Below are 14,503 nucleotides of genomic sequence, written 5' to 3'. Positions count from 1 at the left end.
CTTCATAGTCTAATCCAAATGAAATGCTTACATATTAATTAATTATTTTCCAAAATATTATAATATTCAACGTAATTTTAACATAAATAAATATTAAATTTCAGTCTTTATGAAAGTAATACTTATAAAACATAAATTTTTTTTGTTAGTATTATTAAATATTAAAATTATAGATTTATAAATCATATTTATCAAACATTTTTAAAAATTGTTTCTGAAAAAAAATTTTTTATGTTTGTATAATATAGGTAAATATTTATTAAAAATTTATTGTTGTTTTTAATATTTTATGGTATAATGATATTCATTATTGTTTTTGGTACCTATAATAAAAAATGTTTATTATAATATATTTATGTTAAATTTTTTCAGGGGCAAAACTAGAGCAAGACTAAAAAAGAAAAACAACCTCAAAAAAGAAATTAACAAGAAAACGGACAAGGTGTGAAGAGGAATGGTTAAATTAAACTTGGGCGAAGAGAATTTAAATAGGTCAGGCAAACTAAAAGCATCAAAGAAAAAAAACCACTGTGTAATTTAACATGTAGATTTAAATGTGTAGACCAAGTTAATGGAGATATCTGCAAAATATTGTTTGCTGATTACTAGGCGTAAGTAAACCACAGTAGGCAGTGGGACTTCATAGCCAGATATGTAAAAGTAAGCAATAAACAAGTAAGATATGTAACTTCAAGGAGGCCACTCTAAAAAAAATATTACTTTCCCTATACCACATAATAATACAGAAATTCAAGTGTGTAAAACTATATATAAGAACATTTTCAAAAAGTTGTACATACAGTTAATTCAAAATTTAAAATTTCGCTAGTTTTATTGGCTGATAGAAGATGTAAACACACAAACAGACTTGCTAGAATTAGTCATAAAGTAAAAAAATGTATAAATGATCACATTCAATCATTTACACTAGTTGATTCACATTATATTATGGAATGTACAAACAAAAAATACTTAAACTCAGATCTTAATATTTCCAAAATGTATCGTTCATTTAAGGAATGGATAACAGAAAAATAGTTAAGGAAGATGCCAAAAATGCAACATTTTTAATAATCACAATAATATCAGTATCTTTAAACCTAAGAATGATTTATGTGAAAAGTGTGACAAATATAAACTATCGACAACCGACAAAAAAGAAGCATATCAAACAATTTATGATCAACATTTATTGAATAAAAATATAGCCAGGCAAATGAAAAATGCAGATAAGGCACGTGGAATACTTGATCCTAAATGGTGTGTAGTATCATTTGATTTTTAAAAAGTTTTTACTACTCCATAAGGAGAGACAAGCAGTTTTTATTATAAACGGAAGTTTGCTACCTATAACCTAATCGTATACGACATACAAAAAATTTAGTGTATTGATTCGTGTGGAATGAATCTGGGGCCAAAAGGGGTGTCAACGAAATTTCCACTTGTTTGTTAAAATTTATGACGTCGTTAAAGCGAAAATATGGTATAACAGAATTTATTTTTTACTCCGACAATTGTGGTGAGCAAAATCGGAATAGATTCATTTATTTTTAATCAAATCCAAGTTACGTTATTTTATAAATAATTAAATAATAAATATAATAAAATTATTATTGATTTACGATGCATATTGCATAAAACATAAATATAAATATTTACTAGAAAAAATTAAATTAAATTAAATTGAATTTTTGTTTAGTTGTTGTTCAGCAAGCCCCCCTGCCTCTACGTAGTGTATAATATTATCTATATTTTTGTATCTTGAGAGTATCTGTTAATAAATATTGTGTAATTTTTTTTATTGTGAAATTGTATTTATATGTGTATTATTATAATTGTTACATAAATTGATTTTTTGAAATATTAAACTTTGGATTGTACTGCACTTTGTGTTTAATGTATAATTAAATTTCTCAATACTTTTAATTCTTGAACAGTAATTGTTCAATAAATATAAAAGACTTAACGATGTTATGTATCTGTTTTGGGGGAACTAATAGATTGAACTTGTAACCATATTTGACATATTCTATTAAAATGAAGAAAACACCATTTAGTAATAATAATATTACAGTAATATTTGTAAAAAAATTGCCATCTTTATCTGTTAAAAAAAAAAAAAAAAAATAGTTTATCTATGAATTTTCTTTGCCTACGTATGTTGGTGGCTTTACTAGGAAATGCACCTGATGAAGGTGGTAAAAGAAAGTTGTTTCATATATACATTTTTTATTGCAAAATGTATACAACATATGTACATGCATTTAAGTGGTTTGTCATTCCCATCAAAATGATATAGACTGTTTTCCCTCATAAATAATTATTTTGTATGTAAAACCGTTAAAATCACATATTTTGAATAGTTTAACTCCGTACTTGTGTCGTTTACTTGGAATGTATTGTCGAAATTTCAATCTCCCTCTGAAAGGAATCATAGACTCATTTACTGCAATGATTTCTCCGGGTGTAAGTAAATGTTCAAAATTGAAATTAATTTTATCAAGAATATTCCTTATTTTGTACAGACGATCGGATTTATCACTTGTTTCATTATTGGCAAAATGCCAGGATCGTAATATTAGTTTAAATTTGTTTCAGCTCATTATTTTTGGAGCTTCACTATTTTCATATCTTTCCGCTTTACTCCAGTATTTAGTAATGTTTGGATATTTCACTACACCCATCCAAAGTAATAGTCCAATAAATTTCGTCATATCCTCTAAAACCATGGGTTACCATGAACGGAATCTACTACTACGCGAAAGTCTAATAGTTTTTAGATATTGTTCGGCGTTTCTATTAGTTTCCAAGACCATACAGTTTAGTATATCGTCAGTAAGAAATAATTTAAAATAATCATATGGCTCATTATTTGCCAATAATTCTATAGGTAACGTGCAATCGTTTTCATAAGTAAAACATTTTTGGTAATTACCTGTAACAGGATATTAGTTTGATGATATATTATCATTATCAGCATTAAGTTGTACTGGAAGGGATTCATGATCACTGGATTTATTACCACTGGATTCGTCATCACTTTCTGATAGTTGAAAAAGAGGATCGGCATCGCCATCAATACTTTCATCCGAAAATGAAAAATCTGAATCACTCAGTGCATCTTCGATCTGCTTTTGATCCATTTTAATAAAATAATAATAATACACAAAATATTTATGTAAAACGAATGAGGAAGCAAGCACAAGAACGCGTTGTGATTGATAAACTATTAATGACAATAATGGTACGTATTTTTATAGATTGAAAAATATAAATAAAAATTGCCTATATATATATTATGGTAGCCGGCGACCAATCCGGCGTCATAGTAAAAACACGCCAGTTAACCGCCGGCGACCTAACTATTTTTATTTTAAATTCATAATATTCGGATTTTTCTAATCATAATGCTATAATCAACATTACGATTAGACTCTTCTATTTATAAATACACACACGAACATTACAGTATTTCCCTGTTATTTATACCATGACTCCACAATTACATATCCGTGTTAGATCGCTGACGGGCTTGTGGCAGTTAACGTGTTAAGAAATAGTGTAAGGCATGTGCCATGCCGAAGAGTGAAAGTACAATAGATGAATTTGCTTTCATTCATTTTTACTCACCATTCTCTATACCATGTTTCGAGAAGGTGGAGATGATTTTGAACATAGAGAGAAGCTAACTTAGGGTCTGCACTGCTAGCTATTATAGCTTTGTTATCTGAAAAGTCACCGACTAGAGTTTGATTTGAGTTAAGTTGGTCAGAGATGAATAAATTAAAAAGTATTGAGGTAATAACTGCGCCTTATGGTATACCAGCATTAATTCTTTTGGAGGGGAGATAGCAGAGCCTGTAGGCACTAAAAAAGGGTCTTCTAAGTAAAATTTTAAGATTAAGTGGTAGTGACTGAGTAATACCTAGATGTTTTAGTTTATAGAGTAAACCTGCGTACCATACGCTATCGAAAGCTTGGGAGACATCAAGGAAGGTTTCAGTATAATAAAGTTTTTCCTCTTATGCGTAAGAGATTTTATCAACTAATCTATGTAGTTAATGTACGGTAAAATGGCTATTACGAAATCCGTATTGAGAGTTGGGTAGTATATTTGCATCAGTGACTATGGTTAGGATACATTTTAATAAAAGTTTTTCAAATATTTTTAATAGAATTGGGAGAAGACTTATTGGTCTGTACGAGGAAGGACAGTTTGGTGATTTATTAGGTTTAATGATTAGAATTATAGTAATGTATTTCCATGAAATTGGGAAGTACGATAGTCTGATCATTGAATTGTATATTTGAGTAAGGAATATAATAGTTTTTTTTTGGTAAATGTCTAATTATTTCAGCGGTTATTAAGTCGAAATCGGGTGATTTTTTTAGAGGAATTTTTTTATGAATAAATTCAACTTTGCCGGGCGAAAAGGCAATGGGAGGAATGGACATTTGTAAAGGAGAGTTGAGAACATTTTCAACGTTTTTGATTCTATTTTGAGATAGAATATCATGGTGTGGTTGGAATGTATCAGCTAAATATTTTGCGAAGATATTTACTTGGTCTAGCTCAGATTTAGCCCAGCTGCCATCGTCGTTACGTAAGGTAGTTGGTGAATTATGGATACGGAAAAGTTTTCTAGTAGCTTTCCAGAGAGAGTGATGGTAGATATGTACTATATGATTTGAATTCATGGTTAGCTAATAGGCGTTTAATTTTTAATGCAGACCATTGTAGTGGCTTTAATCTGTTGGGTATGTGTTATTATACCAAACAGCACGAGCACGCCGTTTTGCTAAGATTAAATTTCTTGTATAAATAGGATGATTAGGTAACTTTTTAGAAGATAATAATTTGGATGATTCCTATATCAATAATTGCATATTATGTGTGAGCAAATTAACAGCGTCGTCATATCATTTGTTGTTTTTAAACGAATTGTTAAGTCAATTTTCTTGTGTATTGAGTTGGAGCTTAAGAAGTGTAGAAGTTGACTTGCAACTAAAACTACCAAGATCAATTAAATCTAAGAATGCTTTTCTTAATTCAGAGAAGTTTATTACACCCTCAATGAATATTGGTGGTGGCAGTTCTTTTTTCTTGTGTGTATGTGTGGTAGAGTGTTGTGACTCCTGACTTTATGTGTCAAATTCAGTTTGATTATCATTGTTTACATTAGTGATGACGGACGACACTGGGTCAGTCTCGGCAAGAACAGGGTATTGGTTAGGAGAGATAAAATATTTTGTTTTCTTGGAAGTGGAAGTGGTGGCGGTGGGGTAGGAGTTTTCGGTGATTAAGGTAATGACCGTTTGTTTTCAAATGGTGATTGAAAATTATTATTCTTATCCATTATAGGTTTAGTTCTAACTACTTAATTGTTAATTATTTTTAAAGTATATTATTATATTTTATTTATACCATGACGTTTTCAAATGCAATATTTCTAAATGGCAAAATTATTTCGGCCATTTCGACTACTAATCGTATATGTATATAGATTTTAGATATTAATATTATGCTTTTATGCGTTGTATTATCGTACGCTTGAAAATATAAATGCCCATAGTATTGCCTTAAAATAATTATAGTAAACATTTTTATTATCACTGCTTTTTATTACCTAGAAAACAATTAGTTTTTCTGTGTTGAAAATTAAAAATATATATTTATAAAGACGCGTTTATTGAAATCGAAGAACATAATATAATAATTTCATAATTCTTGTCTTGTAATATTAAGTCATAAATGTAGATATTATCTACAAAATATACTGTTATTATTTCTTTCTCAAAAGTGTTTTTATTTTGTGGAACTTCGTTGTACCTTGTCTCTAAAACAGCGTTTGCTCCTAATTTCATATCAGATAATGTACTTGACTCATAATAAAACCTACTATTATAATAGTGCAAATGAAAACCAAAATAATGACGGTTTATTTTTTTAAGAATATTTTATGTCAGTTAAATAATAATTTTCAATACACTTAACAAATTTATATAAACAAATTGAATTGTACAATTTATTTCTATCAAAAATACTGAATATGTTCGCAAGAGTGCAAGACGCTCATACGTCAACAACGATGTTATAAATATGACGTGACCAATAACAGGTTAATAATAATTGCGATAAGAACAATTTAAAACGAATTTTGTACTATGTGTAGCATAGTACCGCACCTTGCTTTAATATTAAATAATATTGTATATTAAGGCGCCTTTACGGTAGGAAGGTAGGCCACCCAAAGTGCTGCACTACCTAACCAGATAAATAATAAGGAATAGCGAAAAGTAATAATATAATATAGTATGTATAATAATAACTGATTTTTGACAGTGAAAGTGTATAATTAATTAAATAAATGTAAATAGTGTAAAAAATAATAATATCAGGCCTCACAATGGCTCAGGTAATGAGGAACAATACAATTTTTTGATGTTGAATAATAAGTAACAGCCCGCCGGCTATACAGAAAAATTAAATATATAATATAACACAATTAATGGTCGACCGATACTCACATGCGGCTATGTCAGGTAATGCGCGCACCGGTTACGTAATAATAATTTAATACAGTAAAAAAATGACAGCCGCGTGCGCGATTAGCTGGCCACAGCCACCGACGATGAATTCAAACACAAAATCACAGACGTGCACACAGCTGGAGTGGACGAATACAAAAACCACGACTCACAATGACCGTTGGTAACAATAATGACCACCCTAGACAGGGGAAATAAAATATGAAAATGTTGACAATATTAATTGGTCGAACGACATTTACCAACAACCAATTCACGAAATCACAGACAGCGTGGTTTTCGACAGCGGACAATGGACAACACGGGGCTCTTCACCAAAGCAAAACGACGAAAAGAAAAGAAAAAAGAGAACGAGCCGGTCTGTCACGCGGTTGTAACGAATCGGCCCCGAAGACAACATGAAGTACGAAACGAAAGCTCAGTGCCACCTACACAAATGAAAACACGGGAACTTATGGAACCGTCGGTGACACTGAGGTGAATGACTTGAAAAAATACACAAAACATAACCGAATTTATTTCGACCGCACACACACGATACGAAATAACGAAAAACATTTTAAACGAAAACGAGATGACGGCCGCACGCACGCACCGGACGGTTATCACACAACAGTTGTTGTCAACCGCACCGCGGTGTCGCACGATACGAACCGATATCTCAACACGAAATTGACAGAACGAAAACCCCGCCAACAGACTATATATTAAATGCCAATGTTGGCGACAACACTATGTTTTCAAGATTTTTTAAACAGCGAATATTTTACTTTTTACCTCCCCCCTTAAAAAAAACATCAATGCACCAATTAGATACAACTTTATTACTTTATTCTAGGAACCATCGTCAAAGTTGATGTTTGAAGCATTTTAACTGCTTTTAAAGCATCAAACACGAACAAAAATATTAAGAACTAATTGCTATGTGAGAGATAAAATAACCAATCGATTGCGCTTATTAAGAGTCTAAATTTTTACGATTTTTATATTTTTTATGGGAGAATTGAGAATATAGCCACTATATGTCTGAAACTTTACGCGCGGTTAGCTTTTTTCCAGAATTCTATAGTCCACAACAATACGGTCCAAATAATAATTTGAAATTCCGGAATAACACGTTTTGTTATGATAAAATCAAAAAATATTTTAATCCAGATTTCTGTGTTCCGAGACTTTTATTTTTTTCCGTATTTACACATTATATGAGATTACTTTCTCAAACATGAGGTATATTAGGGGACATAAGTACAATTATTGAAAATATAAATTCACTCAACACCATCCACTGAATCACAAATGGAAAACATCCGAATAATTCGTGCGAAAAAAAACTAAAAGTGATTCACAGAATGGTTATTTTTTATGAAAATTGTACCTATGTATAGAGCATAATTTACTTCAAAATAGTCTGCTGATACTATTTTAATCTAGTGTCACAACATTTCATACGTCGATAAAATGTAAATAAAAACAATAATATAATTATTTATAAATATTTATATATTTATTATAAGTACCATTTTAATTTAGTATTTACAAACAATAAAACTGTTATAATAATTAGTGATTTAGTAATTACCTACATGATTGTTTAAGATGTTTATTTTGATAGTAAATATAATATCTGTCAGTCAGTCTTTATATTAATGAAATAAAAATCATACATTATGTGTAATTTACTGGATTTTCATTTAGAATCAGTGGATATAATATACATAATGGTTTACAATATGTAAGGTTCATTATTACCTATTATTATAAATCGATTTAAAAGTAAATTTATGTTACTTGTATATAATAATAATATTGTTTATTTATAGGTATTAGTTAGGTATGCCAGCTTCGTATATATTGCATAGTAATAAAAATTAAATATATATATATAAAAAAAAAAAACAATAATAATAATAATACTATAAATTAAAATACTTATAATAATGTAATTTTTTTTTTTTTTTGAGTATTTGATTAGAGTTGCATGCAGTATAATATTATTATAATCGTAGGCCAGTCTATAGTAAGACATGGAAATTTTATTATTAAATTTGTTCATAAGTACCTAATTATTTTTGTTTTAAAAACGTTTTTATATAATATATGAATATGATAGTAATAATAATAATAATAATAATAAAAATAATGTTTTAAACAATACACAATGCTAATGGAAATTCAAATATTGTAATAAAAACAAACCGTAATATTATTATGTAAATTGCACTTAAAGTGAATACATATACATACAAAACAAAAGTGTTAAGTTTTTTTTAGAATATAAAATAATATTATGTTGGACAAAATAGGAATATTGTGTAATTCTACTGAATTATTTTCCTCTTTACTACGATTACTTATACATGAATATAATATAAATGAATAAAAAAATAGAAAAATATTAGTTAAAATATTGAACGAGCAAGATGCTTGAAATTGAGACGATAACGAATGTCAACTGTAAACCGTTACGGAAATGTGACGGAGAACCGGACTTGGGGTTATCGGTTTGCATGCACATTTTGGTACAATCGGAATCTTCGCATATTTCACACGGAGTCGCCCTTCTTGGTTCATAGAAAACTCTGGCGCGTCTCGCTAATGAAAAAGAAAATAAATAAGTAAATAAAAATATTTGGCATTAACCATAACAAAATCTTATGCACAAAGAGATAAAATATTATCAGATTTAAAAAAAATATATATCGAAAATATATTTGACACGAAACATTATATCTAACTGGGGTAATTTTTTCATACTTACACTGGTCATAATAATCATAAACGGTGACAGGCACTGGTTTTTGATTGGCTACCTTGTGGGTTTGGAATGCTGATATAGTCGGACAGTATTCTTGGGCCATCATCTGAAAAATGTAAAACAATTTGATGATTTGATCAAATCGAATAGATCTGTATTAGTATAAACCGTGGTTAAAAGGACAAAGTATCAGCATGTGTTATGTGTTGTATCCGTTTCACACACACGTTATATAATAAATTGACATTTAGGATTCCCACGATTAGAATAAGATTAAATTAATAGAAATAGTGTAGGGGGAAGACATTTTTGGAGTATGAGAGGGAGAACATCATGCTAGACTTTAATTAACGTCTATGAAATGTCTAAAAAGGGACAGGTGCAATAGAGTTTAGTTTCTAGAGATGAGAAGATTACATCTACAACTCTGTGGAAACTGAATCTAACAATATTTAATCAAACCAATACTTTTAAATTATAAATGTATGAATATTTTAATTGATGATTATTGTTTTTTTTAATTAAAAGCATGTATTATTATTCGTTCATGGTAGTTTTCTTATAATTTATTTTTGTATTATTGGTTTACCTTGTCAAAGTACAACATAACGACGGTATCTCCATCTTTGGTCTCGACACGTTTGATATTGTTAGATAATCGGAGGCTGGGCAACGCGTCATTGTCCACGGTGAAACCTGAGGGCAGTGTCACTTCCATTACGGCCATGTTGCTGTCATTGCCTCCTCGGAAACTGCAAAAATAAAAACTCAGTTTATGTTTGGGCCGAACGAATCGATTTGAATACAGAAATGAAGTCCATTTACAAATTATATGCAAATATTTACACAAAGTATTTACCAAATGGGTACATATAAGACCACATGAATCTATAGAATGGTTAAAAATAATTACCCCGAACAAACAGAAAGCTGCAGATGATTGGCATTTGAGTTCTTATCTACTTGTGGATCCAGTGAAAACAGTGGCCATGCACCAGTAACATTTACGTTGTATCTGTAAGACACTTTTATGACAGCGAATCCGGTACCAGTGGCTGTCACATTCACGACACGAGTGCGTTTTGGGAGCTATGGAAATGCAAAATGGGTCAAAACTAACATAAGCAACAGTAGGCAGAAAGGCAAACAAACGATGTTATCTTTTTAACATAATAAAACTATTTTGCTCGATATAATAATAATAAAAAAATAAATAAATTTAAATAAATAAACTATAAGTAAAAAATTAATAATTAATATTTAGGTTCATTTTAAATGTTTATAATAACAAGCGAAATTCACCAGGAGCAACAAAACCCGTTCAATTTATTTTTTATAGATTTTGTTTTTTGTAAATATTTAATGAATGTTAATAAAGAATTTTTTGGTAAATTATTTTAAAAAAAATTATAAAATAAATTAATTTAACTTAGAGAATATTTATTATAAATTACGTTATCGTTCAAATTTCGTACAAAACTGCGATGTAACATATATAAACATTTCTATAAAAACTAATTACTCACTTCGATTAACTGTAACACCATGGCATTATCTTTGGTTACTTTTAATTCAGATTGTCCATTCTTCATGTAAGAAAATGTGGCGGATAGCTTAAGAGTACTTGGAGTAATTCGTTCGGCCATTTGAGAAAGCGCGTACAATGTTATCACCGTGTCCTAATGAAGGTGTGGAAAATATAGGTATTAATAACAGATTTAAATTTATCACTATAGTAAAATAAAAATATACACATACAAAGTTTTTTAATTCCTATTAGGGTATATTAGTGGTTAAGCAATTGTTAATAGGTACATAGATATATTGTTATACAATTTGTGAAGAAGTCGTTTAGATACACTTATATTAATACATAATAATGATCAGATGCACACATAAAATAATATTTTTTTTTAGTGACTTTTCTAGTGGTATGTTATAAGAAACAAGAGTAAAGCCATTGATAACTATTGGAACAAATGATTTTAAGTAAGTGATGCCAACGAAAAGATAAATGGAAGGGTGATCTTGCAATAAAATATGATACAAACATTCCTATAAATAACTATGTATACTAGTGTTTAAGTCTTAAGGAAAACAATTAATTCTACTTTTATATAAAACATTTAATTGGATTGTATAGATAGGAAAAATTAAATTTTATGAAATATGGCCACCTTCAGAACTATACATATTACATTGCGGAACCTAATATAATTACCTGGCTAGAAGCGAACCCTCCTTGTTCGTTCTGTTGAGACACCAGCCAATGTAGTATTGGCAGACCATCTTCTACAAGTCCTCTTTGCAAATAGGTTAACAATGCGTACGCGGTCATTTCTACGTCAACCGAATTAGGCTCTTGAATCCAAGGATTCTTTTTATCGTTAGCACGGTCCAAACGTTTCCACCATTTTTTGCCATCTAAACAATATCATATTTATTAAAGAAAAAAAAATTAAATTTACACGTTGCCAGGAACATTATCAAATCAAGTTCATTGGATTTAAAATTATACAATTTATCCAACGGACAATTCCATTCTTATGATTAGCAATGTTTAATTAAAATGTATTAAAAATAATAAGTTTTGTAATTGGTAACAACAACTAGACTTACCAACAGTATTAGCTTTCAATTCGAGTAGGTTAAAAGCCACGTTTTTCTCTGGGTGATCTGCTAAGTGCAATGCATATGAACAAATGGCCATTGCGTACGGATCTTCTACTCCTGGTAAGTTTCTCACTAAATACTCTACGGCTCTATTAATTGTATTGCGGTAAACTGGAGTGGCCTTTTGATTTTCCAAAAACGCTATAAGTGTGTAGGCGGTAAGCGCCAGTCCTTTTGATGATCCTCCTTGTATATCACTATGACTTACATAGCCCACTTCTGGGAAACTACCGTTGTTTGCCTGATTGTTGGACAGCCATTGTAGGCCTTCAATTATGATTTTTTCTTCAATTGGTATGTATGGCATTGCTTGTCTGAATGACTTAACAACATAAGCGGTTAACCTAGAAAACATTTAATTATATATTTAATATGCAAATCATAATTTATTCGACCGGTTTGTCCATTTGTTTTAATGATATCAAGCGATTATCATTGGACATATAACTGATATATAATATAAGTACACATACCACGTACTACCACTGGCATCTACTGATCCGAAAGCACTAAAGGAGCCATCTGATCTACGATACGTTAATTCCTGTTGGTAGCCAATTTCCATGTATTTCAATGATTTTGTTTCGACAGCAGTTGTTAATTGTTTCGTATTCTAAACATACGTGAAGCCAGATTATAAAGATTGGGTTGAATATTAAAAGTTGAAAATACAGTGACATAGGTCATGACTGGATCAACATAATGGATTATATATAATCTGTAGCACATACCTTTAAATAATCAAGAATGACGATATTAGGTACAAAATTCAACATGTTTTGTTCACCACATCCAAACGGCATTTGGATCAAAGACGCCAAATTCATTGTACTTGGTCCCAAAATATCACCTATCGTAAAAAATGAACCATTTTAAAACATTATGAACAAACAAGTTTCATACAGATAACATACCAACTGCTCCGATTTCAATGAATTCGGAATCTGGTACGATGTTGCTGGGAATTTCTAAAGTGATGTTCTTTTCAAACGATGTTTCTTTCCTGAGATCGACAAAGATCGCTTTATTCTTGTAAATAGTCTCTCCTTCCGGCTAAACAAATCGGGTATTGTTAATTATAATAAATGAAAACAACTGTTTTATACTATTTTTCACTAATCATTGGACCATAAATCGTTGAAAGAAATCATACCTTGACCAATAGCTTCTTTTCTATAGCATCGCCAGCCAATTTACTAGTAGCGGTCAATTTAATGCTGATGTAACCTAAATCTTTAGTTTGTATTAGGAACGATGTTGGGGTTCCGCTATTGGATTTAATAGTTAAGGATTTTCGTTTGTACAATTCCAATTCTATTATTCAAAATGAAAACAACAAAGGTATATATTGGCAAAAAATGTATTTATAAATATATTATTAACATGATCTGCTTATTATTAATTACTTGAATCTCGGACATCATTGGAGTTGTCAGCAAAGTCGAACTGACCAATGTTTTCTAGAGTCACGTCAGCTGTGACGTCTTTGCTCAGGTAATTAAACACTACAACCTGTATTGAAACAAACTCACCTCTCCTCACTGAGTATGGTAAGTCGACGGAAATGAAAAATGGTCTAAATACTTTTAGCTATAAAAGAACAATCGTAACATTAATAATTTGCATAACAGAATCAAAAAATACACTGCACATATTAACTTTTGTATTTTATCATATACCACTTGCAGGTAAAATTAAAAAAAACAAATAAATATATTGCGTAAAACAATTAATTGTTCAAAAACAGTTTTAGAATAATAATAATCTTGTTTCTTTATAATGAAAACAGAAAATAAAATAATCGTAGATTTATTATTAGTTATTATACAAACAAAATGTGTCTTAATCGTTATTATATTATCGACTACTAACATTTTGATCGATAGTGTTAATTTGGATTTATATAAATATAACATTATGTAGACGTGTAGTGTATTGATTAAATCTTGTTACCTTTTTAGGAGCGTCGAGAAGACCTAATCCGTAGAGTGAGTCGACCGAGAATGCAGTGATCACCCATGATGTGATCGTGTCTGGCACCGTAGATTTCAAAGAAGCACGTCCATCTTGCCTTTAATATCAAAGAAGTTGGTTTTAAGTTAGAAAAATGTTTTAGTTGAATAATATAATTAATCGATAGACGAGTAATAGTTTTATAATGATAAACACTCCGAGTAGGAGCTTAATAGAATAACTGTTCGCCTCGTAACACAAATTAAAAGTATATTTCGACAAAAAAAAAAAAAATAGTTATAATTTTTTTAAATATCCAACTGTTAGCCAATATGTATCAACATAATTATTGAGTGCTAATAAATGAATATGCGTTAACTTATAACATAAAACAGTTTTATGTTTAATCTAAGGAATTGTGTCTAAAACAAATTCTTTTTGTTATTAACGTAATTCAGACAATTTTAATAAACTTTATTATAAATTTGTCGATCGAAACAACGTTAATTTACATAAATTAAAAAAATAATTTAATAAACATAAATTACTATAGTGGACCATATTATCGAGGTT

The 14,503-nt window shown here is 29.8% G+C and overlaps 1 protein-coding gene across 2 annotated transcripts in view; it reads right to left on the bottom strand.

The window, feature by feature from the left end:
- Positions 1 to 8,730: 8,730 nt before the first annotated feature.
- LOC113559440 (CD109 antigen-like) overlaps positions 8,731 to 14,503 on the bottom strand; it is a 90,684-nt gene continuing 84,911 nt past the window's right edge. Inside the window, exons 15-27 of one of the 2 annotated variants that reach the window (XM_026965269.1) lie at positions 13,931 to 14,048; positions 13,384 to 13,567; positions 13,131 to 13,291; positions 12,892 to 13,030; positions 12,709 to 12,827; positions 12,451 to 12,590; positions 11,924 to 12,321; positions 11,526 to 11,728; positions 10,831 to 10,983; positions 10,218 to 10,393; positions 9,894 to 10,056; positions 9,308 to 9,410; positions 8,731 to 9,141 (exon numbers count right to left, since the gene is read on the bottom strand). In XM_026965269.1, coding sequence (XP_026821070.1) covers positions 8,945 to 9,141; positions 9,308 to 9,410; positions 9,894 to 10,056; positions 10,218 to 10,393; positions 10,831 to 10,983; positions 11,526 to 11,728; positions 11,924 to 12,321; positions 12,451 to 12,590; positions 12,709 to 12,827; positions 12,892 to 13,030; positions 13,131 to 13,291; positions 13,384 to 13,567; positions 13,931 to 14,048 — 2,254 coding nt within the window. In that variant the 3' untranslated portion in view covers positions 8,731 to 8,944. The remainder of the gene's footprint in view (positions 9,142 to 9,307; positions 9,411 to 9,893; positions 10,057 to 10,217; positions 10,394 to 10,830; positions 10,984 to 11,525; positions 11,729 to 11,923; positions 12,322 to 12,450; positions 12,591 to 12,708; positions 12,828 to 12,891; positions 13,031 to 13,130; positions 13,292 to 13,383; positions 13,568 to 13,930; positions 14,049 to 14,503) is intronic. The other variant, XM_026965270.1, reaches the window with a different exon arrangement.

Source organism: Rhopalosiphum maidis, chromosome 3, assembly GCF_003676215.2.
Source record: "Rhopalosiphum maidis isolate BTI-1 chromosome 3, ASM367621v3, whole genome shotgun sequence".
In the NCBI taxonomy this organism is placed as follows: Eukaryota; Metazoa; Arthropoda; class Insecta; order Hemiptera; family Aphididae; genus Rhopalosiphum; species Rhopalosiphum maidis.
The sequence above is the reverse complement of the archived record's forward strand: the minus strand, read 5'-3'. Positions and strand labels throughout refer to the sequence as shown.